This window comes from Gymnogyps californianus, unplaced genomic scaffold (genome assembly GCF_018139145.2).
Source record: "Gymnogyps californianus isolate 813 unplaced genomic scaffold, ASM1813914v2 HiC_scaffold_77, whole genome shotgun sequence".
Lineage (NCBI taxonomy): Eukaryota > Metazoa > Chordata > Aves > Accipitriformes > Cathartidae > Gymnogyps > Gymnogyps californianus.
The window spans coordinates 138,311-165,315 of NW_026114470.1; the positions used below are offsets into that span (position 1 = coordinate 138,311).

The following is a 27,005-nucleotide window of genomic DNA, read 5'->3' on the forward strand; positions in this document are numbered from 1 at the left end:
CAGATTAAATCTGCAAGTATTTGCACTTAGACAAATTCTGGAACATAGATGTTTTGAAGGAAAGATATTTTCTAAAAAAGAGTAGACAATATGACTATATGACACATATTTGATGAGAGAATATTTTAGAATTCTAAAAGAATATTCTCTCATCAAATATGTGTCATATAGTCTACTTTTGAAAAAGCCCCTCATCAACATCTTTGAAAAAGTCATTCTCTACAGGGTGGAAAGGCACTCTCATGAATAAAAAAGGATTAGAAAATAGAAAAGACAGAAAAGCAGTTAACAATGGATGGCAATCATCAGATGTCCCACAGGGACCTATAGGGGAAAGCATGCTGCTCAACAGATTTGCAAGTAACCTAGAAGAGGACTATCTAGGGAGGAGACAAAGTCTGTTGACACAAAATTATTCAAGGTAATCTAAACTAAACCAGAGCCTGAACAGTTGAAGATGACTTATTAGTGATACTTAAAAATTGGGCAGAAGTGATGCAGCTGGCCTTGAAACATTAATAACAGGACTCCAGAAAAACAGTTCTACACATACTGATAGACTCCAAACTATTTCTAGGGAAAAATATCTTGGAATCATGAATATTTTCAGAGAATTGTAGAATTGTTAAGTCAATGTTCTGCAGAAGTCAAAAGGCAGACAACCCCAGGAAAGCAAGATAAAAAAATACAAAACATATTATGTCACTGCATAAAATTTCTCCTTCATACTCTGACTACTATGTGCACTTCTGCTCACCCCACTTCTGGAGGGTGGACTTCTGGATTCAACCAGTATCATCCTTCTTTAAATGCCCCTTTCCTACATATATATTTTTTTAAACTCCTGTCACTCTAAAAACTATATAGACAAAACTAATTATGCCTACCTCAGAGTGAACACCTAGCACGAACTAGCACTGCTTAGATCTCTGGCCCACAATTTACTAAAACATTAAATTGTAAAGCATGATGACATATTAACGCTTTAACAGCCAAATGGGAACATTTTTATGATTTTTTAAAAACAGAAGTTTAAAGAGATCCAATTATTCTCTTATTTAATATCTTCAGAACACCAACAGACCTGCGTTTTTCAGTTACAGCTTTTGAAGTGTGTGGAGGAAAGGAGCTGGAATACAGCTAGATCAAGCTGTACTATGTACAGGTCTAGGTACTCAACAAATACCAGACACAAAATAGATCTTTGCCTGGGCACACCCGAGATAAGTTTAAGGTACAAACACAAAGGAAGAAAAAGAAGCATTCTCTTCAGATACATAAGAAACATCAATTAGAGAACAAACTGAAACAGATCTAGTCCTAAGATTTATTGTAAATAAGAGTCAGTGGTCTACAAGAGCTCAGTAGTTGTTAATTGAGGTTTCTAATATTTCTTATAGCTGGTCAAATATATTTAGCTTACTATCCATCCTATCACTTTCTAAATGGCTTCTGAAGATGAAGAAGATGAAGACAAGATGAAGATGAAGACAAGAATGAGTAAATTTCAGATTGGATGACCTGGAAGAAACATTGCTATGAAAGATTTTTAGGCACCTTATCATTGACAATCACAATCTCAGGCTAACACAAGTGAAATTTATAACAACATGAATACAACAAATTCAGGCACCAACCCAAAATGTCATTCCATCCAGTTTACACCAATTTTGTTTATTTTAGTGGCCAAGTGTTCACCATTTACCTAAACTAAAATGTGGCAGAACAATAAAAAAGTTCAGTTTTACCTTAAGTGCTTTTCTATTTAATTGTATTTAATTCTGTTCATGTTTTCTGCTGTGTTTTACATAGTATTAAATTAAATTCAACTCTAAGAAGCACCAAAGAATTTCTCTGCCCACACTCTCCCACCCCTCCAGTTACTTTCAAGTTCATTCAAGATCATACCATTTGGCTGCTTCTCTTATGTCCAAATGCAAGAATCCTTTAGACAGGGGTATGCCTTTGCATAGAGGAATAGGGTAGGTCCCTTAAATTTCAATTCCAATTTAAAAATAAGCCCAGAAAAACTTTCCCCAACAGAAGAGGTCAGAAAAAAGAAAAATCAGTGTAAAATGTGTGTGTACAAAAGTGTGTGTGTATGTATATTGTATGTCTATGTAATAAGGGTCAGGAATCCTTGCTTTGTGTCTCTACGTCTTATAGCAGACAAAAACCAAGGCAACTGTGTTATGTCAACTCACAACCATTCTTGCATAGTGAGATCAATGTTTAAAATACACGTGCAGATCTTGGGAATTCCAGTAATGCTTTATTAAGTGTCAAAATTTTAAACTCATATTCTCAGTAATTATATAATCCAAATATCACTTTCCTAAATATGTGGAAAAATATGCTTATCTTTTTCAGAAGTGTCTGAAGGAATACATCCATTTTTAAACACAAGAGGTGCAAGTTATTTCAGGATAGTGATATGGCATCAGGAAGGCTATTCAAAAATTATAAACATGAACTTATTTGAAATTTATTCTTTAATCCAAAATCCTAAACGTACCGAGGAAGATAAATTTCTGGAAGTTGTTATTCAAAAATTACAGGGAAAAATGTAAAACCAGATGTACAACAACCATCCTGGAGAGCCTACAGTATCACTATCACTGATTCTTCTTGAATAAGAAGCAGGATTCAGATTCAGATTTTGATTTTTAGTTTATTCCTATGACTGTTCTGTTCCACAGGCTGTTCTCCTACTACCTACCATCTTCTGTTATTCTGTACAACCTCATTATTGTAAAACGTTAGTACATCACAGTAGTTCAAGTACTGCATGTCTTATTTTTTCCCCTTATCCAACTTAAAAAAGGATTTTCTTTAAAAAAATATTCTCTGTATTTAAAACTTGAAATATTTACTCAGAAGTGTTACTTGTATAAAATAGCTACAAAACTCTTCTAAGTGTTAGACAGAATATTTATAAAACAACTATTTTCTCTTGTATAATAAATATTTGGAAATAAGATGACTAACTTATTTGGAGAAGTGCCAGAAGATGTGTACAATAAGATTATACACAATTCACGAGATTGTAATTATCAATCAAAACATTGCACGAATTTTCTGAAAACACAGGTGATTATTATAAAATAGGTAATACTTACTTGATATGTAATTAGTAGCAGTATCTCATAGCTTCTTTAGATTCTGGTTATGAACAATCCAGTAGAATTATATTTTCTTTACATCAGTTATGAAGTTTGATCATCAGCTCTTAGTGGCCAAAGACCTATTTGTTTAATCTGTTCAGTAAGCATGGACTGAGAAGACCACGTTCCTTTTAATATTCCAAACTTTGCCAAAAGGAAACAATGGAAAATAGAAGATTCAATGATTTAGAAACTATTTACTGCTCCATCATCAATAAATGTGTAATTATATGAAACTAAACAGTCCTATTTATAGCATCTACAGAAAAATAATTATTGACAGATCAAATTCTGTCACCTTTGGTGTATGATACAATAGGTAGCTAATGGTCTTCAGCCCTACACTATAATTTAGGATAGACCACTAAATGTTTTATCAATAACTGGGAGTGTGAGGAGAATTTGGGTAGTAAATATTGACATATCTATCCTTAGATTAAATTGAAGTTTAGGTAATAGACAATAATGCAGATTTTACTGTTAAATGCCACAGAATCTTAAATATCCAGAAGATAAAAATGTGACTTCAAGAAACATTGCAACACACTCACAGCAGCATGTCTGGTAACATGGAAAGGTCAGGTGATTTGGGGGTAAGGAAAAAGATTTAGAATAAAGTTTATTTTTTAGAATAAAGTTTTTTTATTTAGAATAAAGTTTTTGTCCAGATCAGTAAGACAACAGGTTGAAAAACCTCAAGTTAAGTGCTGCTTTGCCCTTATTTTCATTTCAACTTACCCACTCCACATTCTAAAGGCTAAACCTCCATTTTTATCTTGGCCTAATGGTACTAGCAATACTCAACATTTCTAGGTATCTCTTTCAAAATAGCTTCCCAGATTTGAGGCACAAATTGATGCCATCTGATAACTTTTCTATTTCTTCTTCCTTAAAATAATGAAAAATTATATTTTACAAAAAGTCAAAAATAAAAAATTACATTGTACTTCTCTAATATATCTATTTCCATTTATTGTCCAAATTCAAAGGAAATGGTGTGATTTTTATCAGTCAACAAGGAAAATAAGACACTGTACACAAATACTCACTGTAACGTTATCCAAGAGTTTGGCCATATGCTTAATAATTTCACCATGGTGTGCTGGCTGGGTTTGCAGCAGTTTCTTAATGACAACAATGCTTTCAGCAACTACAATTTCTGTTTAAGACAAAACAAATTATTAATTTTAAAAGCATCTATGCAAAAGAAAAAGCCATAAATAATTGATTGTAAAAGATGTTATCAGCTTCCAAAATATGTTTTGCAGAACTGAATTCTATTTACATGGTAACAAAGATGTAAACCACTCTACTAAGTAATACAAGTTCAGCTTCCAGAAGCAAGTTAGAAGTAACAAAAAGAGGACAGAGAAACATTCTAAATGTAAAAAATATCATCCTATTACATACTTTTTTTGAAATTGCCTTTTAGTAAAGCTGCACTTTGTATTTTTCCTTTTCAAATTGAGGAACAGCATGAAAAACATCTGTTTTTCATTGAAATTATGCATATTTATAAGTAATTTTCTATCTGCATTAAAAATACAAACACTTTTTTAATTTTCAAAGAAATATACAACGTTAAAATTGAGAGCTCATTCATAAACAAGAGAAATAGCTAAACATTTCCTTTGCACTTTTTCACCTTCTAAACGGTCTCTCTCAGGTCTGTAACCTAATTTCTAGTACATTCAAATGAAGCCTCTAAATAGCAAGGTGTTGTAAGATTTATGTCAAAGTCATTGGAGTGCTTAACTACTGTAACAAGTAATATTCACAGCCTGATCAACTTGTATGAAATGTACAATTTTTGAAGCTGAAAAAAACCCCACTGGTGCAGAGGCAAGCTTCTATGCAAGAGTAAACTCATGGTGTAAGGAAAGATGAAGGAAAGTCAAACATGGCCAAAGCTGAAACCAAAACAAAGACTACTGTGAGAGTTCAACATAATTCTAATTTTCATTTATACTACAAAAAGGGAGTAACTATTTCTCTTAAGCTATCAATGTTCAAAACAAAGAAAAAGCCTAACTACCATTCCTTAAACATCACAGAGGTATTCCTACATTTGAAGAGTTAATCTGATACATGGACTGTTCATTCAGCAATCAAGCAAGCTGAAGTTTCAAAAGAACAGTATGGGGAAGAAATCTCTAAAGTTTTTTTTTTTTTTGTTTTAGAAAGCAAACTTTATGGAGAAAGGCTATTAAAAAGCTCTGAGTATGCATCATTATACTATAAGCCTCTGGTATGCTTAAATTTAACTTGCAGCTTTCTGTGTCATCCTTTATTTGACATGACATCTCAGTCATTTTTCTAGACTAATTTCTTGAAGCAAGGTTAACATTGTATAATTAGAGAAAATCAATTTCATATATCTACTTCATATAAGGTCTTGCATAATCCTACAGACCAATTTAATTTAGATTGTGTTTTGTCAGATATTAAAGTAAGAAGAAAATTCTCAAAATTTTAAAATTACAAGCTGGAATATTTAGAGTGGGGAACATTGGAATGATAACCTCCATCACTGAGCGTTTTGCAATACTGCTTAACAGGGAGAATGGTTAAGCAAAATAAAGCTGAACCCAAAAGACTGAGGTGGACATGAAGTCATTATTAAAAACACTTGTTGACAATGTAGAATTGATCATGATAAACTGAAGTACAGTAGATGAAGTATCACCATAGGAACTACTTACTGTGGGAGCAAATTTAAAGAACTGAATCAGAATTGTAAGTCAGTAAACTAGTATGGTTCTTTTTACATGAGTTTAGATATCAAAAAAGAAAGTACAAACAAAAGCAAAATGAATTTGTATTAGAATAAGGGCTGACATAGTCAAGAAAAAAAGAGGCTCTTTGAAGCTTGCTTTGGGCACATGAAGAATCCCAAAAATGAGCATGAAATAAGACATGCATTAGGTTCAAAGACACACAGACACCTTTTACATCATATAAGTAAAATCAGAAAACAACAAAAGGGGGAGATAAAATTGGCATTCTGAATGAGCAGTAAGAAAATTTTAAAATGTAACTTTGCTAGAATTATCGAAGAAAAAGTGCGTACAAAACAATGATAAATGAACGCAAGAATTCCAAAACAGTGTAAATTATAGTTTATCTAAAGTGTCATAAAAACTAAATAAAATTCTTAAAATAAAGACTAAATATAACAGAAAATCTGATCAGGAATGCCTTTACCAATAAAGGAGACTACAAGAGGTATCAGCAACTTCAATTTTCATAAGTCATAGAAAAAATCTTAGTATAATGTTCACTGCTGGTTTTCTTCAAACAATTTTGAAGCAATGTGGAAATGGCTACTCTGAGTAGGATAATCTCTGAAGACCCTGGAGTATGACAACTTCTCAAAAACCTAAAATACATTCAGTCATACAACATTCCATTTCACCAAATAATGATGTATATAAAAAATTAACAATGTAGTGGACAGTAACTTGTGGGGACTGAACTACAGACTTTTTAATTTGGCCACATTATAACAGAAACTGAGAAAAATACCTTAGCAAGGTGTGTATTACCAGAGAACATTCAAAAGCTGCATTACTGAAATACTACATTTTATATCATTGATGTTGAATCAAATTTTCTTCTAATTACATTAACTGATACTTGCAGAAACTAAAACACGGAACTGAAGACTAATTTATCCACAGTCTATAATTTTTATAAGCACTATTTCTAAAAGCAACAAAAGTGCATCAACTGTTTTTGGAAGGAATATACCAATTGAATCTCATTGCAAGGCTGTACAAGTGACTTATTTGGGTTATTAGAAGGTTATGCAAACGGTTAAAACTAAAGTTAAAAGGCAATTATTAGAGTTAAGTATCCAGACAAACCTTAAGTTTCTGCTTTTCAGAACTGCCTGAAGCCTAAGCTTTTATCTGGTTAATTTTTCCACCCTTGTTGTTTATACAACAGAACTATGAAACCACATTAATACATTTAAACCGAACACTACAAGCAGTTGGTTTTCTTTTATGTCATTCTAACGGTAACTCCAATAGATAGGTAGTTACCTGAGGTATTAACTGTTCCAGTGATTTTAGGACTTGCCTGTTCAAATTTGTATAGATTGGTAGGAAAAAAATTGTTTTAGCTATACATCCTACAATTGTGTTTTCATTCTCTATTATCAATAACCCGCAACTTTCAACAGAAAATGAAAGTCACCCATCTGAGAAAAACCTACAGGATCTCTAGTATATGCAGTGCAGACAGACAAGAGACTTCCTATAATCCCATCTGTCTCTTACATCTAAAATGACTTTTATGTCATCTTAGTGGAGCCAGCAGTCAGTTCAAATTATCAATACAATTGCTTAAAGGAAATGCATCAGTCAAATGCCAAATGTCACACCAAAGAACCAAAATAACTTTTCTTTTTGTGCTTCTTTCAGCAGATGAGGAAGGGAAATAATTCTCAGCCCTCAATACGGCTTCGAAAAACAAGGCTCTGGGAAAGTGGAGAACTGCTCTAGAAATTTTCTTTGCATATTTATGAGTGCTTCTTTAAATTCAACTTCCCTACTCAGGAAAGCTGGGGGCTAAGGTTAAAAAAAACCCAAACATTTGAATCACAGAAGCACATACAGAAACTAGAAAGTTCAATGATGAGGCACTCAAAGAGTTCTGTGAAGAGCTATCCCAGCTGGATCTAAGTAACTCCTGAAGAGACTGTTTTGTATAACAACACACTGCCTCTCAGCACCCAAGTTTCAGAATGATTATTGGCATAGCTCCCGTGCCAGATACATGTATATCTTGGCTGTTGGGTTGTATCTACAGTAAAGGCCTTTCCAGAACAAGAGCACAGAATGAGAAGGCGGTTTTGCCACAAGCTCGTTCTTCAGGATTCTGTTTTGATTTGGTAGAATTAATTTGGTCACCTCTCTTCTGCACTCAAGTGAATTCCCCATAGTAACAAAACAGTGCAGAGAAATCAGAGCCGACTGCTTTCAGGGACCCTCAGAACCTGCTGGAATTAACAGCTTGGGCTTCATACTACACAAAGGCAGCAGAACTGCTTCCAGGCTTGGAACAACCATGGAAGAAATAGCACAGCAAACAGATTGCTCGCACACTTTAAGGATGAAAGTTGGAGGAAAGCAGGATTAACCAGGACACTTAACTCTATTGTCCTACACATGCCAAATCTCTTTTATTCTCCCTCCCATGCCCCAAACTTCATATGTTCAGTAAGCTGTGACTACCAGTAATTTCCTGCCTCCTGAGGAAAGGTACCATATAAATTATGCCATTCTATTCATTCCTTGAAAGAAGGAATAAAGACACTGCAGCTATGGTAAAGCAATTTGCTAGCTGCCAGGTTTAAGAGATCGTAAATGTATCCTTTGCAGTCTTTCAAAATAATAAGCACAAGAAGATAATTGTAAGATTTATAAAATATAGCAACATAAAAGTCTTTCAGGACCTTCAGAAGTATTTCCTATACAACTACTTAGAAACAGTCAAGAAAACTAATCTTGTTGAGACAGACCTTTGTATACATGCACATGTGTATGTGTGTGTGTGTGTATATATATGGAATTACTTTGAAGAAAATATTAAGTTGAGAAGCTATGATAAAAGAAAAAAAGCCTTTTCCACTTATCTTGGTTCCTTATTAGCAAAAAGAAAAACAAAGCAAGAAAACAGAAAGAAGGATTATTAAGTAACAAACTTAGTATTCTGAAGTGATAGTTTAATTATTCTATTTAAGACAGAAAAAAAAAAGGGGGATTTGTACATGCTGAAAAGGAGCCTACTGACCTAGAGGAAGATAGCTAGTAGAATTAAGCAGAATCAAAAACAAACTTTGAAGCTTGTATTTTTAATATGGTCATTGCTGAATGTAATACAAAAAACCCTACCCAGGTGCATTCTGCAGACATGGCCTTGTAACACAACATTGGAAGATATTTTAAACACAGTGGATAACCAGAAAAGCATAAAAGGACATAAGGTCTGGAGCTCTAGGAAATTAAAGTTACATATATTAAAACTACCAAGCTATACACTGAGTCTTCTCAGGAATTTCTGATACAAGGTGAAGTGGGAGAGAAGGAGGACCTGTAGTTTATAAACCAAATAAGAGAAAGCTCTGAGTGCATCAGTGGATCACAGGATGACTATGCCCTACCAAAGTGATGTCCCTAATAAAAGCCTTCTTAGGATTACCATGAAAAATATGTCCAGTAGATATGGAGAGGAATTAATGCTGCTTTTCAAAGCCTAGAGTAGATCTCACCTGTGTTCTCTGTACAATTCTAATTACTCCAGCCCCCCCAAAAAACATGCTTCTCCTCCTTTCTGACATTATTATAGAATCACAGAATCATAGAATATCTCAAGTTGGAAGGGACCCATAAGGATCATCGAGTCCAACTCCCTGTTCCTCGCAGGACTACCTAAAACTAAACCATATGACATATGATCCAGATGCTCCTTGAACTCTGACAGGCTTGGGGCCATGACCACTTCCCTGGGGAGCCCGTTCCAGTGACTGACCACCCTCTCAGTGAAGAACCTTTTCCTAATGTCCAATCTGAACTTCCCCTGACACAGCTTCATTCCATTTCCTCGTGTCCTATCCCTGGTCACCAGAGAGAGGAGATCAGCACCTCCCCCTCTGCTGCCCCCCTTGAGGAAGTTGTAGACTGCGATGAGGTCACCCCTCAGCCTTCTCTTCTCCAAGCTGAACAAACCAAGTGACCTCAGCCACTCCTCATAAGTCTCGCCCTCGAGGCCTTTCACCATCTTGGTCGCCCTCCTCTGGACACACTCTAATAGTTTGATGTCCTTCTTATATTGAGGCACCCAAAACTGCACACAGTACTCGAGGTGGGGCCGCACCAGTGCAGTGTAGAGGGGGACAATCACCTCCCTCGACCGGCTAGCTATGCTGTGCTTGATGCACCCCAGGACCCGGTTGGCCCTTTTGGCTGCCAGGGCACACTGTTGACTCATATTCAACTTGCCATCAACCCAGATCCCCAGATCTCTTTCCGCGGGGCTGTTCTCCAGCCTCTCGTCCCCCAATTTGTATGTATAACCAGGATAACCCTGTCCCAGGTGCAGAATCCGGCACTTGCTCTTGTTAAATTTCATACGGTTGGTGATTGCCCAGCTCCCTAGTCTATCCAGATCTCCCTGTAAGGCCTCTCTACCCTCGAGGGAGTCCACAGCTCCTCTAGTTTAGTATCGTTGGCAAGCTTACTTAATGTACATTCGACTCCTGCATCCAGATCATTTATAAAAACATTAAAGAGCACTGGCCCTAAAACTGAGCCCTGGGGAACCCCACTGGTGACTGGCTGCCAGCCTGATGTAACCCCATTTACTATAACTCTTTGAGCCCGACCCGTCAGCCAATTGCTCACCCATCGTATTATGGACTTGTCTAGCTGTATGCTGGATATTTTGTCCAGAAGGATACTGTGAGAGACAGTATCAAAAGCTTTGCTAAAATCCAAAAAAACCCACATCTACTGGCTTCCCTTGGTCAACTAGATGGGTGACCTTGTCATAAAAGGAAATTAAGTTGGTTAAGCAGGACTTTCCCCTCATGAACCCGTGCTGGCTATGACCAATGGCTGCATTGTCTCTCAAGTGTTTTTCAATAACTCCCAGAATAAACTTCTCCATAATTTTACCAGGCACTGAAGTGAGACTGACAGGCCTGTAATTACCAGGGTCTTCCTTCTTACCCTTCTTGAAAATTGGGACAACATTTGCCAGCTTCCAGTCAACTGGGTCCTCTGCAGACTCCCAAGACTGTTTAAAAATAACAGAGAGAGGTCCCATGATGACATCAGCCAGCGATTTCAGTACCCTGGGATGAATCCCATTGGGCCCCATGGACTTATGCACATCCAGCTGGAGCAGCAAGTCTCAAACAAGTTCAGGGGTGGCTGGGAGTTTATCATCCCCCCAGTCACGGTCTTCCAACACAGGGCTCCAGGGGTCCCAGAGCCCATCATCGGTGTTAAAGACAGAGGCAAAGGCGGCATTAAATGTCTCTGCTTTGTCTATGTCCCTATTTGTGAGGTGACTGATCTCATCAAGTAATGGGCCAATGTTATCTCTGATCCTCCTTTTGCTGTTAGCATATTTAAAAAAGCCCTTTTTGTTGTCCTTCACAGTGCTGGCCTGCTTGAACTCTAATCGAGCTTTGGCCGCATGAATTTTCTCCCTACAGTGGCGAACAGCATCTCTGTAGTCCTCCCGTGTTGCCTGTCCTTGCTTCCAATGTCCGTACACTTTCCTTTTCCACCTAAGTTCTAGAAGGAGATCCCTGCTCAGCCAAGCTGGCCTTCTGCCCTGCTTGCTTGACTTCTGACATTTTGGAATTGCCTGCTCCTGCGCTCTTAAGAGATGGCTCTTAAAAAGTGACCAGCATTCATGGATCCCTATACCTTCAAAAGCAGATTCCCAGGGGACCTTAATAACTAGCTCCTTCAGCAGCCCGAAGTCTGCTCTCCCCATATCCAGGGTCGAAGTTTTGCTGGCACTTTTTCTCCTATCTCCAACACTTTGAAACTCAACTACTTTGTGGTCACTGTGACCAAGACAGCCACCAATCACTACTTTGCCCATAAGTCCCTCTCTGTTTACAAACAACAAATCTGGGAGGGCACTTTTCCTAGTCAGCTCCCTTAGTACCTGCACCAAGAAGTTATCTTCAACGTGCTTCAGGAATTTCCTGGACCTGTTTGTGTCTGCTGTATGATATTCCCAGTTGATGTATGGGAAGTTCAAATCATCCATAAGGACAAGGGCAGCTGATCTAGAGATATCCCTTAATTCCTTATAGAATAATTCATCGGTGTCATCGTCCTGGCTGGATGGTCGATAGTAGACTCCCACAACAACATCCGCTTTATTTGCTTTCCCCTTCATCCTTACCCAGAGGCTCTCAACCATGTTGTTGCCAACTGCAAGCGCCATACAATCCAACCCCTCCCTTACATACAGTGCCGCCACCCCTCTGCCTCGCCTGCCCTGCCTACCCCTCCTGAAGAGCCTATAACCGTCCATCACGGCACCCCAGTCACAGAACTCATCCCACCAGGTTTTGCTTATGCCAATGATGATGTAGCTCTGGGACTGGGCCAAAGGTTCTAGCTTGTCTTGTTTATTCCTCATGCTGCGCGCATTAATATAAAGACATTTCAAATGTGCTCCAGTGCACTCAGCACATCGTGGAGCAGACTGAAGGACCTCGCTAGCACACCGTCCCTCAAACATTGGTGTGCCATCCCATGGCTTATCACTAGCGAGCCTGGTTTTATCCCTTTCCCCCTTCAAATCTAGTTTAAAGCTCTTTCAGTGAGCCCTGCTAACTCTTGTGCAAAGATCCTTTTCCCCCTTTGAGAAAGGTGTACCCCATCTGTCACCAGCAGGCCTGGTGTCATGTAGACCGACCCATGATCAACAAGCCCAAAATTCTGCTGGTGACACTAGTCTCGGAGCCAGGTATATTGATCAGCTGGGTCTTCCTGTTTCTTCCCTCGTCATTCCCTGCAACTGGAAGGATAGAGGAGAACACTACTTGTGCTCCTGATCCCTTAACCAGTTGTCCCAAGGCCCTGAAGTCTCTCTTGATTGCCCTTGACTACATCTGTTTTAACTCTGTATTTCTGATTTTTAACCATATTCATGTAGACTGTACATTATATAATAATCTTCTGATTCTCTTATTGACTTCCTTCTGTGCAATATTCATTGGTAACTAGTAAGAATATACAATACTATCAGGTATTGATTTACAGTGCTGCTATATCCTATTTTATCTTCTTGTTGTGTTCCTTAGTGACTTGCAACTCCATTTCACTATATAAAAATAACAGAAGGCTAGATTACAAAATCAACGCAAATTTGGGGCCGTTTATCCTAAAACTATTTAATATTTTTTTTTTTCAGTTAGGCATTGATGAACTAAAAAAAAGCCACTCCAAGCTTTCACCACCCTCTACAGGCTAACTGTTTTGATGCAACTAAACATATAACAGTAAAATTTCTACTGTCATCTATGATAATCACAGCAACACACTTTAATAACTATGGCATTTTGAGAAAAAACAGGAAAACACATAATTGCAGGCCACAAGAAATTAATCTCTAGTGAGAGAAAGAGAAAATAAGTACCCAGTGATTACGTGAGCCTTTTGAAGCACTTCAAATAAGAAGCACCAGAATCACTATTTTTATCCAATCATGTCAGTTAAATTCTTATAAGAGTCAAGCACCCATATACTTTATATGATCTGCTCTGTGTGGTTCCCATTAAGCAAAGGTTTCAAGCCATCAGTCACTAAGAAAACAAAGAGAACATTTAGCTGACCATCCCTATTGGACAGCAAACATACAAGCCCGTTAAGGCACGTGTCAGTCACTTTGGTAATGTTAGTTGCACATCTGCCTATAGCCTGAATTGTAGCTGCAGCAAACTGTTTATCTTGGCTTTTCACATAAGTCAAAGGAAACAGGATTTTCATTAGTCAATACATAACTCTTGTCAACCAAAGACTTACCATATTATCCTCATAAGACAAACATACTGTATAATAAATCCAATCTAGAAAGCTACATTGCACATTAGAAGTTAGACTTTTTTTCACCTCATTGTCACTTTTAGAACACATTTTCTTGCTGGCTTTGGTCACCCATGGCCATGCAAACCTCTGATTTCAAGAAAGCTTGGGGCAGGGGGCTATTACCCAAAACCAGCAATTAGTTTGCGTGCAAGGTTGGAAGAGTTGATGAACTCACTTCAAAGAAGTTTCAGTTCATTTACCCAGGAGCATCTGTGAAACTATGAATAACCTACCTGCATGAGAACCAGTAACTTTCAGAGAAATCCAGTCAGAGAACTGAAGCAATGAAAATAGATGTCATATGCAAAGAGGAAAGAAAGAAGGACACACACTGTCTCACAATATAGGCAAAACATCTTGTTGATACATATACAGATATTGGAGATAGTACTATTTTATCAAATGACTTACAGAAATGAGGATTGGCAATAAATGCTAATGACCAAATATTGCTAAAATTAAGACACTATCATCTAGTGACTTAAAGTGTCAGTCAAGTTGGTAGAATTTGTTTTAAAGAATTTAGAGTTGTTGAGTTTTTCTCATCACTTTTTTTTTTGGTAGCTGGAAAGAGAGTGAGAAACAAAACATTGAAACTTCTTTTCACATATAAAAAGTTCCATTATCCATTATGATATGGGACAGTTTAATTTCCATTCCAAGAACACTTTATCCTGGAAAAGACTTTAACTTGAAAAATTTAAGACTAAGAATCTAGATGAAACTTCCAGTAATGGCAATTGGCCAACAGAAAGCGTTTCATATAAAAGGAATACACTTTTGCACAAACCTGAAATTCTCGAAGCAAAGTTGATATGTTGGCTTCATTTGCTAAATTTGTCAAGATTTCAAGCTACAAGAAAAAAACCCAGATATTTTATCAAAAGTTAAAATAAAATGTTATAAGTAGTATCACATATATAATATACTTTTATTGTATATAAATAAAAGATAATACTACTAAAAATACCACTTAGAATTCAATAGAGCATACCAGATTTCAGTATAAACTGATAGCAGAATCGCACTCAGGAGGAATATTCTCCTTGCAAGTACATGCAAGGTTTTCAAAGTAGGACTCTAGGGTTCAATGATGCATTTTCTACGAGCTCTAATTTACAATGTTGCACTGCATATCAAATGGACTTGAAATACTTCTGGCAGCATGGTTTCCAATGTGATACAACAGGCCTTAGCGTATAAGAACCATTTGACATTATAAGAAGAAATAATGGAAAGCACAACAGCAGCTGGGGAGAAATAAAGCGCCCATTATATTCAGATGAACTGCAATAAAAGACCTTTAACTCAGGAAAGAAACAGCTGCATCTATGAGACTGCTTAGATCTTAATCAACATCAGACTCTGAAAGGCCTCTTCCTTGTTCCTGGTGAACAAGAGGATGATATACAACACTTGGCATATACCGTTAAGATGCTATTATTCTAGGCTGTTTTAACTTTGAAGAAGAAAGAATTCCAATACAATTTGAATGAGGTAAACTGAAGAAAAAGACAACTCTGTCTCTAAAGGGAAGTCATGCCTCACAAATCTGTTAGTATTTTTTGAGTTGGATGCACACAGACAAGGACACTTAATTGTTACAGTCCACCTGTATTTCAGAAGCAATTTGATAAGGCCTCTCACCAAAGGCTCTTAAAGAAATGTATCTGGCATAGCATACAAAGCAAGTGAATAAATGAAAGACAGGAATAGATGGGGGAAAAAAAAAGAAAAAAAAGAGACTGTTTTACAATACAGGAAGGCTATCAATGGAATCCCACAAACATCTTTGCTGATCTTTTGCTTTTCAACATATTCATATATGAACTGTGAGTGATGAGAAGACAAGTGACAAAGTTTTCAGCTGATACTGTGGTTTTCAGAGAAATGAAGACAAATGCTAAGAAAAGCTGCATAAAAACTTCAAATATTAGGTGATTGGCTGATAAAATGGCAAAACAAATTCAACTGATAAATGTAATGTTCCTAAAAGGGGGAAAAACCTTAACTTTACAGAAAATGATAGGTTCTGAGCTGATTACTACCAATTATAACTGAGAATTTGTGGTTAAAATAGATAACTCCATGAAAATATAAGCTCAATGCTAAGCAGTAATCAAAAAAGCGAACTTGATGTTGAGAAAGAAACAGAGAACAAAACAGAAATCAAAACAGTGCAGCAGATTAATTCCAGGGTGCTCCTACCTTTCTTAAGTACTGCCATAGGTCTTGTCCCCCTATCTTAAAGCAGATAGGATGGAATGGGGAGGGGGGGCGGATACAAGAAAAGGACAAGATTTTCTTATGTATGTAACAGTGGAGGTTGACCTAAATTTTTCAGCCACCAAGAAAGAACTGAGACAATGAAAGGAAAGAGCACAATTTCTACTTCTCCATCTCTTCACCACTATATTATCAATTAATAAGGGAATTTAAATATATCAACTTTCAATTATTTCAGTTCATTAGTCAGTGGCTTTTCCTGGATAACAGTAAGTCTTCCTAGTATTCCCAACGGTTTTCATAATCATTACATGTGGGGAAGATCCTTTTGCCTTCTACTGCCTCAAATTTACTTAGATTTCATATTGGACTAATACAAATATGATAGGTTGGGCATAGCTATCTTGGACTGCATCACACTGCACACGTAATGAGGGTGCAACATGCATGTAAAATGAAAATAAGGAGAAAAAAATGTTTCTTTAAGAAACCTGTACCTTCCACACCTAAACACAAGTGTCTATGACAACCTAAAACAAAACAAGAGAAAAGGCACATAATAGTAGACAATTTTTTAGCTGTTGTTTTGTCAAGGATTTTACAGCTGTTAAAGACTAAGAATACAGAAAACAAGAAGGTAGCCTAAACCATGCATTGACATGTGGCCTTGAGGAAAGCCTAAAGCACTTCTCATGTGAAATACTGACTTCAAAAGGGAATTTGGGACTCTGACACTGTCCCATATTTGACTCCCATTTTGTTCAGTGAAACAGATTTGAACTCTTCTTAAGCTAACAGTATCAAAGACAGTGTGACTCAGTCACTGAGGCGAGCAGCTCCGGTGCCGGCATGATCCACAGCAGAGCACTCTAGCGCAGTGCACAGGGGGGTTTCCTGAACCGGGGAAACTTCAGGGGGAGCTGAGAGAGCCGACAGGAGCCCACAGCTCGCGCAACAGCAGCTAACGAGACCTGGGCAGGGCCAGAAGCAATGGCAGCCAAGCCCCCCCCATGTATAAAAGAAGCCCCTGGGGAGCGCTAGCGACCAGGAGTGCTGTGAACAGGGTGGGCAAACAGGGCGTGGCACAGCAGCAAGGGCATGGCGTGGCAGTTTGCGTGGCAGTTAACAGGGCGGGCAAACAGGGTGTGGCGCGTCAGCAAGGGCATGGTGCGGCAGTTTGCGTGGCAGTTCACGTGGAATGGCACACAGGAAGGGCGCTGTAGGTCTGCCAGCTCGACCAGGGAGCAATGGTATCCACCCAGCAGAAGGCCATGGCCTCTCTAAACTCTGCACCTGCCACGAATGATGCAGCTTCCCAGACAGAGCTCTGATGGGAACATGCTGCCACCCAGGTGTCAGGCTGCAGGGTGTGCCCTACTCTTATGCCAGTACTGGACGGCAGTAGTGAGTGCACCTGTGGGAGGTGCGCCCAGGTAGAGGAACTCCTCAGCTTAGTGACAGAGCTCCGGGAGGAGGTGACTAAGTTGAGGAGTATCAGGGAGTCCAAGAGAGAGATAGACTACTGGAATTGTACCCTACCTTCCCTGGGACAGGCCCAACAGACAGCCAGGACACATGGTAGGGATGATTCCCTATCCTCTCTTCACCTGGCTGAACGTGGTGACTTAAGGGATAGGGGGCAATGGCGACAAGTTCCTGCCCGGTGCAGCAGGCGTGTCTCCTCTGTGACTACCCCACCTTCCCAGGTGCCCTTGCATAATAGGTACAAGGCTCTGCAAGTGGAACTGAACAATGACGAGGATGATGGTTCATCTAGCTTGGAGGTGTCACCGAGGTTAAGTTGGCCTACGCTCTGTGTCAAAACTGCTTCCATAATGAAAAAAAGATGGGTCATTATCATAGGAGACTCTCTCCTGAGGGGAACAGAAGGCCCAATATGCAGACTGGACCCACTTGTTAGGGAAGTCTGCTGCCTCCCTGGGGCTCGGGTTAAAGATGTGAAGAGAAAGCATCCTACCCTGGTACGGCCCTCAGATCCATCCATCCTACTATCCATTATTGATTTTTCAGGTAGGCAGCGATGAAGTTGCAACAAGTCCGAGGGCTGTCGTGGTTTAGGCCCAGCCGGCAACTAAGCACCACGCGGCTGCTCGCTCACTCCTCCCCCCCTGGTGGGATGGGGAGGAGAATTGGAAGAAAAAGGTAAAAACTTGTGGGTTGAGATAAGGACAGTTTAATAGGACAACACAAGGAGAGAAGAAATAATAACAACAATAATACTGATAAAAGAATATACGAAGCGAGTGATGCACAATGCAATTGCTCACCACCCAGAACCCGATGCCCAGCCCGTTCCTGAGCCACGATCCCTCCTCACCCCCGGCCAGCTCCCCCAGTTATATACTGAGCATGACATCATGTGGTATCAAATATCCCCTTGGCTAGTTCGGGTCAGCTATCCTGGCTGTGTCCCCTCCCAGCTTCTTGTGAAAATTAACTCTGTCCCAGCCGACCCCAGGACATTATCCACCCCTTATTCTATACCATCTACATCATGCCCAGGTCCCACACTTTCCAGTTAATCACCACCACTTTCCCTGTCTTTGATATATATATACACACACACACACACAGATATCATTCCCTTAGTCTATGGGCCATCCCTCTAATGTGTCCGTTGAGTTCATTTAATCCATGACTTTGGGGCTCCATCTGTCATAGTAGTCCTTCAGGGCAGGAGAGATGATGTGTGGTGTTGGATTGTTGCATGCTGCATCCGGAGCTCGCGGTTGGCGTATTTGGCGAGACCCATACCCACGGTCTGTGGGCTGAAGATGTTGATCTTGAGGAAGTTGCGGGGCACCAGTTGCTGAAGCCAGTTCAAGTTCCATCACCGCTGCACTTCGCTTGATTTAATCAAAGTCCATCCTTCATTGATTTGGGTGATTCGTACAGTAATACCATTGATATGGCATATCACAACTGTAGTAGTGATGACATACAGTGGCAGGGTTATTTAGCAATCAACATAATACAATTTAATTCATTGGCTGTTCTCACCTAAAGTCAAATCCCCTTGAGGCACACATCGGACTTCCCCATCCTTCCGCATCACCCACCAAGTGCACCCAGGTCCTTGAGCAAAAGCAATCCCACGAATGGGTTTGCCTTTGCCTGAGGCAGGAGTAACCCAGACTGTCTTCCCTAGCATATTGTTCATGTGCACCACAGGGACTTTATCCCCTTCTACAGTACATAAAAGTTCTGATTGGGCAGGGCCAGCTCGATGGACAGATCCCCTAGTGTTGACTAACCAGGTGGCCTTTGCTAGATGTGTATCCCAATGTTTGAAGGTCCCACCACCCATTGCTCTCAATGTAGTCTTTAACAATCCATTGTATCGCTCGATTTTCCCAGAGGCTGGTGCATGAGAGGGGATGTGATACACCCACTCAATGCCGTGCTCTTTGGCCCAGGTGTCTATGAGATTGTTCCGGAAATGAGTCCCGTTGTCTGACTCAATTCTTTCTGGGGTGCCATGTCGCCATAAGACTTGCTTCTCAAGGCCCAGGATAGTGTTCTGGGTAGTGGCATGGGGCACGGGATATGTTTCCAGCCAGCCGGTGGTTGCTTCCACCATTGTAAGCTCATGGCGCTTGCCTTGGCGGGTTTGTGGGAGTGTGATATAGTCAATCTGCCAGGCCTCCCCATATTTATATTTCAGCCATTGTCCCCCATACCAAAGAGGCTTTAACTGCTTGGCTTGCTTGATTGCAGCCCATGTTTCACATTCATGGATGACCTGTGCGATAGTGTCCATGGTCAAATCCACCCCTCAATCACAAGCCCATCTATATGTTGCATCTCTTCCCTGATGGCCTGAGGTGTCATGGGCCCACCGAGCCTTAAATAATTCACCCTTATGCTGCCAGTCCAGATCCACATGAGCCAATTCAATCCTAGCAGCCTCATCCACCTGCTGGTTGTTTTGATGTTCTTCAGTGGCCCGACTCTTAGGTACGTGGGCATCTACATGATGTACTTTTACAACCAGGTTCTCTAGCCGGGCAGCAATATCTTGCCACAATGGGGCAGCCCAGATGGGTTTACCTCTGCGTTGCCAGTTACTCTGCTTCCATTGCTGCAACCACACCCACAGAGCATTTGCCACCATCCATGAGTCAGTATAGAGATAAAGTATTGGCCTTTTTTCTCGTTCAGCAATGTCTAAAGCCAGCTGGATGGCTTTCACCTCTGCAAACTGACTCGATTCACCTTCTCCTTCTGCAGTTTCTGCAACTTGTCGTATAGGACTCCATACAGCTGCCTTCCACCTCCAATGCTTTCCTACAATGCGACAGGACACATCAGTAAACAGGGCATATTGCCTCTCATTTTCTGGCAGTTTATTATACAGTGGGGCCTCTTCAGCACCCATCACCTCCTCCTCTGGCGATATTCCAACATCTTTGCCTTCTGGCCAGTCCATGATCACTTCCAAAATTCCTGGGCGACTGGGGTTTCCTATTTGAGTTTGTTGTGTGATCAGTGCAACCCACTTACTCCACGTAGCATCAGTTGCATGATGTGTAGAAGGGACCTTCCCTTTGAACATCCAGCCCAGCACTGGCAGTCGGGGTGCTAATAGGAGCTGTGTTTCAGTACCGACCACTTCTGAGGCAGCTCCAACTCCTTCATATGCTGCTAATATCTCCTTTTCAGTTGGAGTATAGCGGCCCTCAGATCCTCGATATCCCCGACTCCAAAACCCTAGGGGTCGACCTCTGGTCTCCCCAGGTGCCTTCTGCCAGAGGCTCCACATAGGGCCATTCTCCCTGGCTGCAGTGTAGAGCACATTTTTAACATCTGGTCCTGCCCGGACTGGCCCAAGGGCTACTGCATGAACTATCTCCCGTTTAATCTGTTCAAAGGCTTGTTGTTGCTCAGGGCCCCATTTAAAATCGTTCTTCTTCCAGGACACTTGATAGAGAGGGCTTACAATCAGACTATAATTTGGAATATGCATTCTCCAAAAACCCACAACACCTAAGAAAGCTTGCGTTTCCTGTTTACTAGTTGGTGGAGACATAGCTGCTGTTTTGTTGATCACATCCATTGGGATGTGACGACGTCTGTCTTGCCATTTTATTCCTAAAAACTGAATCTCCTGTGCGGGTCCCTTCACCTTACTCTGTTTTATGGCAAAACCAGCCTTCAGAAGGATTTGGATTATTTTTTCCCCTTTCTCAAAAACTTCTTCTGCTGTGTTGCCCCATACGATGATGTCATCAATGTATTGCAGGTGTTCTGGAGCTTCACCCTGTTCCAGTGCAGTCTGGATTAGTCCATGGCAAATGGTGGGGCTGTGTTTCCACCCCTGGGGCAGTCGATTCCAGGTGTACTGGACGCCCCTCCAAGTGAAAGCAAACTGTGGCCGGCACTCTGCTGCCAAAGGGATTGAGAAGAATGCATTAGTGATATCAATTGTGGCATATCTGTCCTGGTTTCGGCTGGGACAGAGTTAACTCTCTTCTTAGTAGCTGGTACAGTGCTGTGTTTTGGATTTAGTGTGAGAATGATGTTGATAACACTCTGATGTTTTAGTTGTTGCTAAGCAGCGCTTATCTTAAGCCAAGGACTTTTCAGTTTCCCATGCTCTGCCAGCAAGCAGGTGTGCAAGAAGCTGGGAGGGAGCACAGCCAGGGCAGCTGACCTGAACTAGCCAAAGGGGTATTGCATACCATGGAACGTCATGCCCAGTATATAAACAGGGGGGAGTTGGCCGGGAGGCGCGGATCGCGGCTCGGGAACTAACTGGGCATTGGTCAGCGGGTGGTGAGCAATTGCATTGTGCATCAGTGGTTTTTTTTCTTTCCCCCCCCCCTTCCTTTTTTTGTTGTATTCCTTTTCATTACTATTATTATTATATTTCATTATTACTATTGTTAGTATTATATTTTACTTTAGTTATTAAACTGTTCTTATCTCAACCCACGAGTTTTACTTTTTTTTTTCTTTCCTTTCCTCCTCCTCACCCCACTGGGAGGGGGAGGGGAAATGGCTGCGTGGTGCTTAGTTGCTGACTGGTGTTAAACCACGACAATACTGCTTGGCTGCCTTTGACTCCAATTCGCATTGAAGTTCTAGCATGTCTGGCACAGCACCACTCAGCCGTGGTGTGACTTCATTCAGGCCACGATAGTCTACTGTTAGTCTCCATTCTCCATTAGACTTTTGCACTGGCCACATGGGGCTGTTAAAGGGTGAGTGAGTCCTGCTGATCACTCCTTGGCTCTCCAGTCGACGAATCAGCATATGGATGGGAATCAGGGAGTCTCGGTTGGTGCGATATTGCTACCAGTGCACCCTTGTGGTAGCGATCGGCACCTGTTCTTTGACCCTCAGCAACCCCACAACAGAAGGGTCCTCCGAGAGACCAGGCAAGGTGGACAACTGTTCAATTTCCTCCGTCTCCAAGGCAGCTATACCAAAGGCCCACCCTTTTGGGTCCTTGAAATACCCTCTCCTGAGACAGTCTATGCCAAGGATGCATGGGGCCTCTGGGCCAGTCACAATGGGGTGTTTCTGCCACTCATTCCCAGTTAGGCTGACTTCAGCCTCCAATACAGTTAGCTGTTGGGATCCCCCTGTCACCCCAGAAATACAAATGGGTTCTGCCCCTTTATAACTTGATGGCATTAGGGTACATCATTGTGCACCGGCGTCCACTAGAGCCTTATACTCCTGTGGGTCTGATGTGCCAGGCCATCGAATCCACACAGTCCAATAAACCCGGTTGTCCCTTTCCTCCACCTGGCTGGAGGCAGGGCCCCTCTAATCCTGGTCAGAGTATTTGTTACTCACTTCTTGTAAAAATGACTTAGAGATCCCTTCAAAAGGATCAGAAGTGAGATCAGCCCTTCTACTCTGTCTGGGGAACTCCTGCTGGAAACTGGAGTGGCATTTTTCCAGGAAGAACCCCCTTTTGTGATTGTTTTTCCTTGCAACTCACGTACCCATGCCTCTAGGGTTGAGGTAGGTTTTCCATCCCACTCCCTCATGTCCTCTCCATGGTCACGCAGGTAAGACCACAGGGTACCCTGTGGTCTGTACCTTCTATATCCTCTCTCTTGAGCAGAGGAACACTCACTCCTAATAGCTGAGATACAGGCCTGTACAGGTAGGGGGCAGAACTTATCTTCAAATCGCTGGAACTCTCGGGACAGTTTCTCGGCTAGCATGTCTGGCAGTTTCTCCACAGCTGAGACGCAAGCCCGTAGGGAGGAAGAGAGACTTCCTTCGTATTGCTGGAGTTGGCTAGCCACTTCATCCACCATTCATCACGGAAACATTGTGGGATGACTCACACAACTGGAGTGCTGCAATGGATGGCTATAAGCTCTTCAGAAGGGATAGGCAAGGAAGGAGAGGCGGTGGGGTAGCCCTGTATGTCAGGGAGTGTTTTGACTGTCTAGAGCTTGACAATGGTGATGAAAGGGTCGAGTGTTTATGGGTAAGAGTCAGGGGAAAGGCCAAGGCAGATATCATGGTGGGAGTCTGTTATAGACCACCCAACCAGGATGAAGGGGCAGACGAAATATTCTATAAGCAGCTGGAGGGAGAAGTCTCATGATCACTAGCCCTTGTTCTCATGGGGGACTTCAACTTACCAGATGTCTGCTGGAAATACAATATAGCGGAGAGGAAACAGTCTAGGAGGTTCCTGGAGTGTGTGGAAGATAACTTCCTGACACAGCTGGTGAGTGAGCCAACTAAGGAAGGCGCCCCGCTGGACCTGTTGTTTGCGAACAGAGGAGGACTTGTGGGTGGTGTGATGGTTGGAGGCCGTCTTGGGCATAGCGATCATGAAATGATAGAGTTTTCGATTCTTGGAGAAGTAAGGAGGGGGGTCAGCAGAACTGCTACCTTGGGCTTCTGGAGGGCAGACTTTGGCCTGTTTAGGGGCCTGGTTGACAGAGTCCCTTGGGAGGCAGTCCTGAAGGGCAAAGGAGTCCAGGAAGGCTGGATATTCTTCAAGAAGGAAATCTTAAAGGTGCAGGAGCAGGCTGATCCCATGTGCCGAAAGACGAGCCAGCGGGAAAGAAGACCGGCCAGGCTGAACAGAGAGCTTTGGCTGGAACTCAGGCAAAAAAAAAAGGAGAGTTTATGACCTTTGGAAGAAGGGGCAGGCCACTCAGGAGGACTACAAGGATGTTATGAGGTTATGCAGGGAGAAAATTAGAAGGGCCAAAGCCCAACTAGAACTTAATCTGGCTACTGCCGTAAAAGACAATAAAAAATGTTTCTATAAATACATTAGTAACAAAAGGAGGGCGAAGGAGGATCTCCATCCTTTATTGGATGTGGGGGGAAACATAGTGACAAAGGATGAGGAAAAGGCTGAGGTACTTAATGCCGCCTTTGCCTCAGTCTTTAATAGTAAGACCAGTTGTTCTCGGGGTACCTGTCTCCCCCTGAGCTGGAAGACAGGGACAGGGAGCAGAATGAAGCCCCCATAATCCAAGGGGAAATGGTTAGGGACCTGCTACACCACTCAGACACACACAAGTCTATGGGGCCGGATGGGATGCACCCAAGGGTACTGAGGGAGCTGGCGGAAGTGCTCACCAAGCCACTTTCCATCATTTATCAGCAGTCCTGGCTAACCGGGGAGGTCCCAGTTGACTGGAGGTTAGCAAATGTGACACCCATCTACAAGAAGGGCCGGAAGGAGGATCCGGGGAACTACAGGCCTGTCAGCCTGACCTCGGTGCCGGGGAAGGTTATGGAGCAGATCATCTTGAGCGCCATCACGCGGCACGGGCAGGACAACCAGGTGATCAGGCCCAGCCAGCATGGGTTTATGAAAGGCAGGTCCTGCTTGACTAACCTGATCTCCTTCTATGACCAGGTGACCCGCTTAGTGGCTGAGGGAAAGGCTGTGGATGTTGTCTACCTAGACTTTAGTAAAGCCTTTGACACCGTTTCCCACAGCATTCTCCTGGAGAAACTGGCTGCTCATGGCTTGGACAGGTGTACTCTTCGCTGGGTAAAAAACTGGCTGGATGGTTGAGCCCAAAGAGATGTGGTGAATGGAGTTAAATCCAGTTGGTGGCCGGTCACAAGTGGTGTTCCCCAGGGCTCAGTACTGGGGCCAGTTCTGTTTAATATCTTTATCAATGATCTGGACGAGGGGATCGAGTGCACCCTCAGTAAGTTTGCAGACAACACCAAGTTGGGCGGGAGTGTTGATCTGCTTGAGGATAGAGATGCTCTACAGAGGGATCTGGACAGGCTGGACCAATGGGCCAAGGCCAATCATATGAGGTTCAACAAGGCCAGGTCCTGCACTTGGGTCACAACAACCCCATGCAGTGCTACAGGCTTGGGGAAGAGTGGCTGGAAAGCTGCCCTGCAGAAAAGGACCTGGGGGTGTTGGTTGACAGCCAGCTGAATATGAGCCAGCAGTGTGCCCAGGTGGCCAAGAAGGCCAATAGCATCCTGGCTTGTATCAGAAATAGTGTGGCCAGCAGGACTAGGGAAGTGATTGTCCCTTTGTACTCGGTACTGGTGAGGCCACACCTCGAATACTGTGTTCAGCTTTGGGCCCCTCACTACAAGACAGACATTGAGGTGCTGGAGAGTGTCCAAAGAAGAGCAATGAAGCTGGTGAAGGGTCTAGAGAACAAGTCCTATGAGGAGCAGCTGAGGGAACTGGGGTTGTTTAGCCTGGAGAAAAGGAGGCTCAGGGGAGACCTTATTGCTCTCTACAACTACCTGAAAGGAGGTTGTAGTGAGGTGGGTGTCGGTCTCTTCTCCCAAGTAACAAGTGATAGGATGAGAGGAAATGGCCTCAAGTTGCTCCAGGGGAGGTTTAGATTGGATATTAGGAAAAATTTGTTTGCTGAAAGGGTTGTCAAGCATTGGAACAGGCTGCCCAGGGAAGTGGTTGAGTCACCATCCCTGGAGGTATTTAAAAGACATGTAGATGTGGTGCTTAGGGACATGGTTTAGTGGTGGACTTGGCGGTGTTAGGTTTACGGTTGGACTCGATGATCTTAAAGGTCTTTTCCAACCTAAATGATTCTATGATTCATTTCTCTTCATCTGAGAAGATTTTTCCTCCTAGGAAAACAGTCAAACTCTAAAGGTTTGAATGACTGGTTTGATCAAAAGAAATAGTAATGCTCTGTATCGCTGAAAAGTACCAAAAGGTGTAGTGGAAAACACAGTCCATCTGCCATCTACAACATGATAACAAGAGAACTTTCAGGTAGCCTGTGTATTGGGTTTACGTGGCAAGGTTTTGGTAGTGGGGGGGCTACAGGGGTGGCTTCTGTGAGAAGCTTCTAGAAGCTTTCCCTATGTCTGATAGAGCCAATGCTAGCTGGCTCCAAGACAGACTCGCCGCTGGCCAAAGCTGAGCCAATCAGCGATGGTGGTAGCGCCTCTGTGACAACATATTTAAGAAGGGGAAAAAACTGCTGCACAACAGCAGCTGGAAGAGAGAGGAGCTTATTGAGCTTATTTCAAAGTGGCTCTAATAGCAAAAGCGTTTCACACAGACGGGTAACAGAGAACAGACAAGCCATTCAACATATGAAAATCAGAAGACTAGTGCCATTTTAGGAACTAGTTGAGGTACAGGAAAGATGTGACTTCTCGTTTGAAGAAATTTGAGTATAAATGAGGAATAAACAACATGCAAAAATAAGCCTTTCAACCTGTGAGTATGAGTTTAGTTCTATACGTTACTTGTAAATATGCCAAACTGCTTTAGCTATTTACTTATCTTTGTATAAAGAGAATGGGATGCATACTGTACGATAAAACCAAACAAAAAAATAACATTGATTCATTTTTATCTGAAATAAAAGCATGAATACTCTACTAAGCCCAATTTTACTTCACTAGTCTAACTTTTAAATGATAGAGACATTAGCCATGGGTGAGCTGCAGAAGTTTATGAAGAAAGCTCTATGGTGACTGGGCTTACAAAAATTAAAGCCCATCTAAACCAAGTAATCTT

General features: G+C 41.7%; 1 protein-coding gene across 1 annotated transcript in view; it reads right to left on the reverse strand.

Annotated features, from left to right (window-relative positions):
• LOC127029115 (AP-3 complex subunit beta-1-like) overlaps window positions 1–27,005 on the reverse strand; it is a 184,332-nt gene that overhangs the window by 92,494 nt on the left and 64,833 nt on the right. Inside the window, 3 exon segments of the mRNA XM_050914761.1 lie at window positions 4,214–4,323; window positions 13,537–13,670; window positions 14,581–14,642. Of these exon segments, the coding sequence (XP_050770718.1) occupies window positions 4,214–4,323; window positions 13,537–13,670; window positions 14,581–14,642 (306 nt within the window).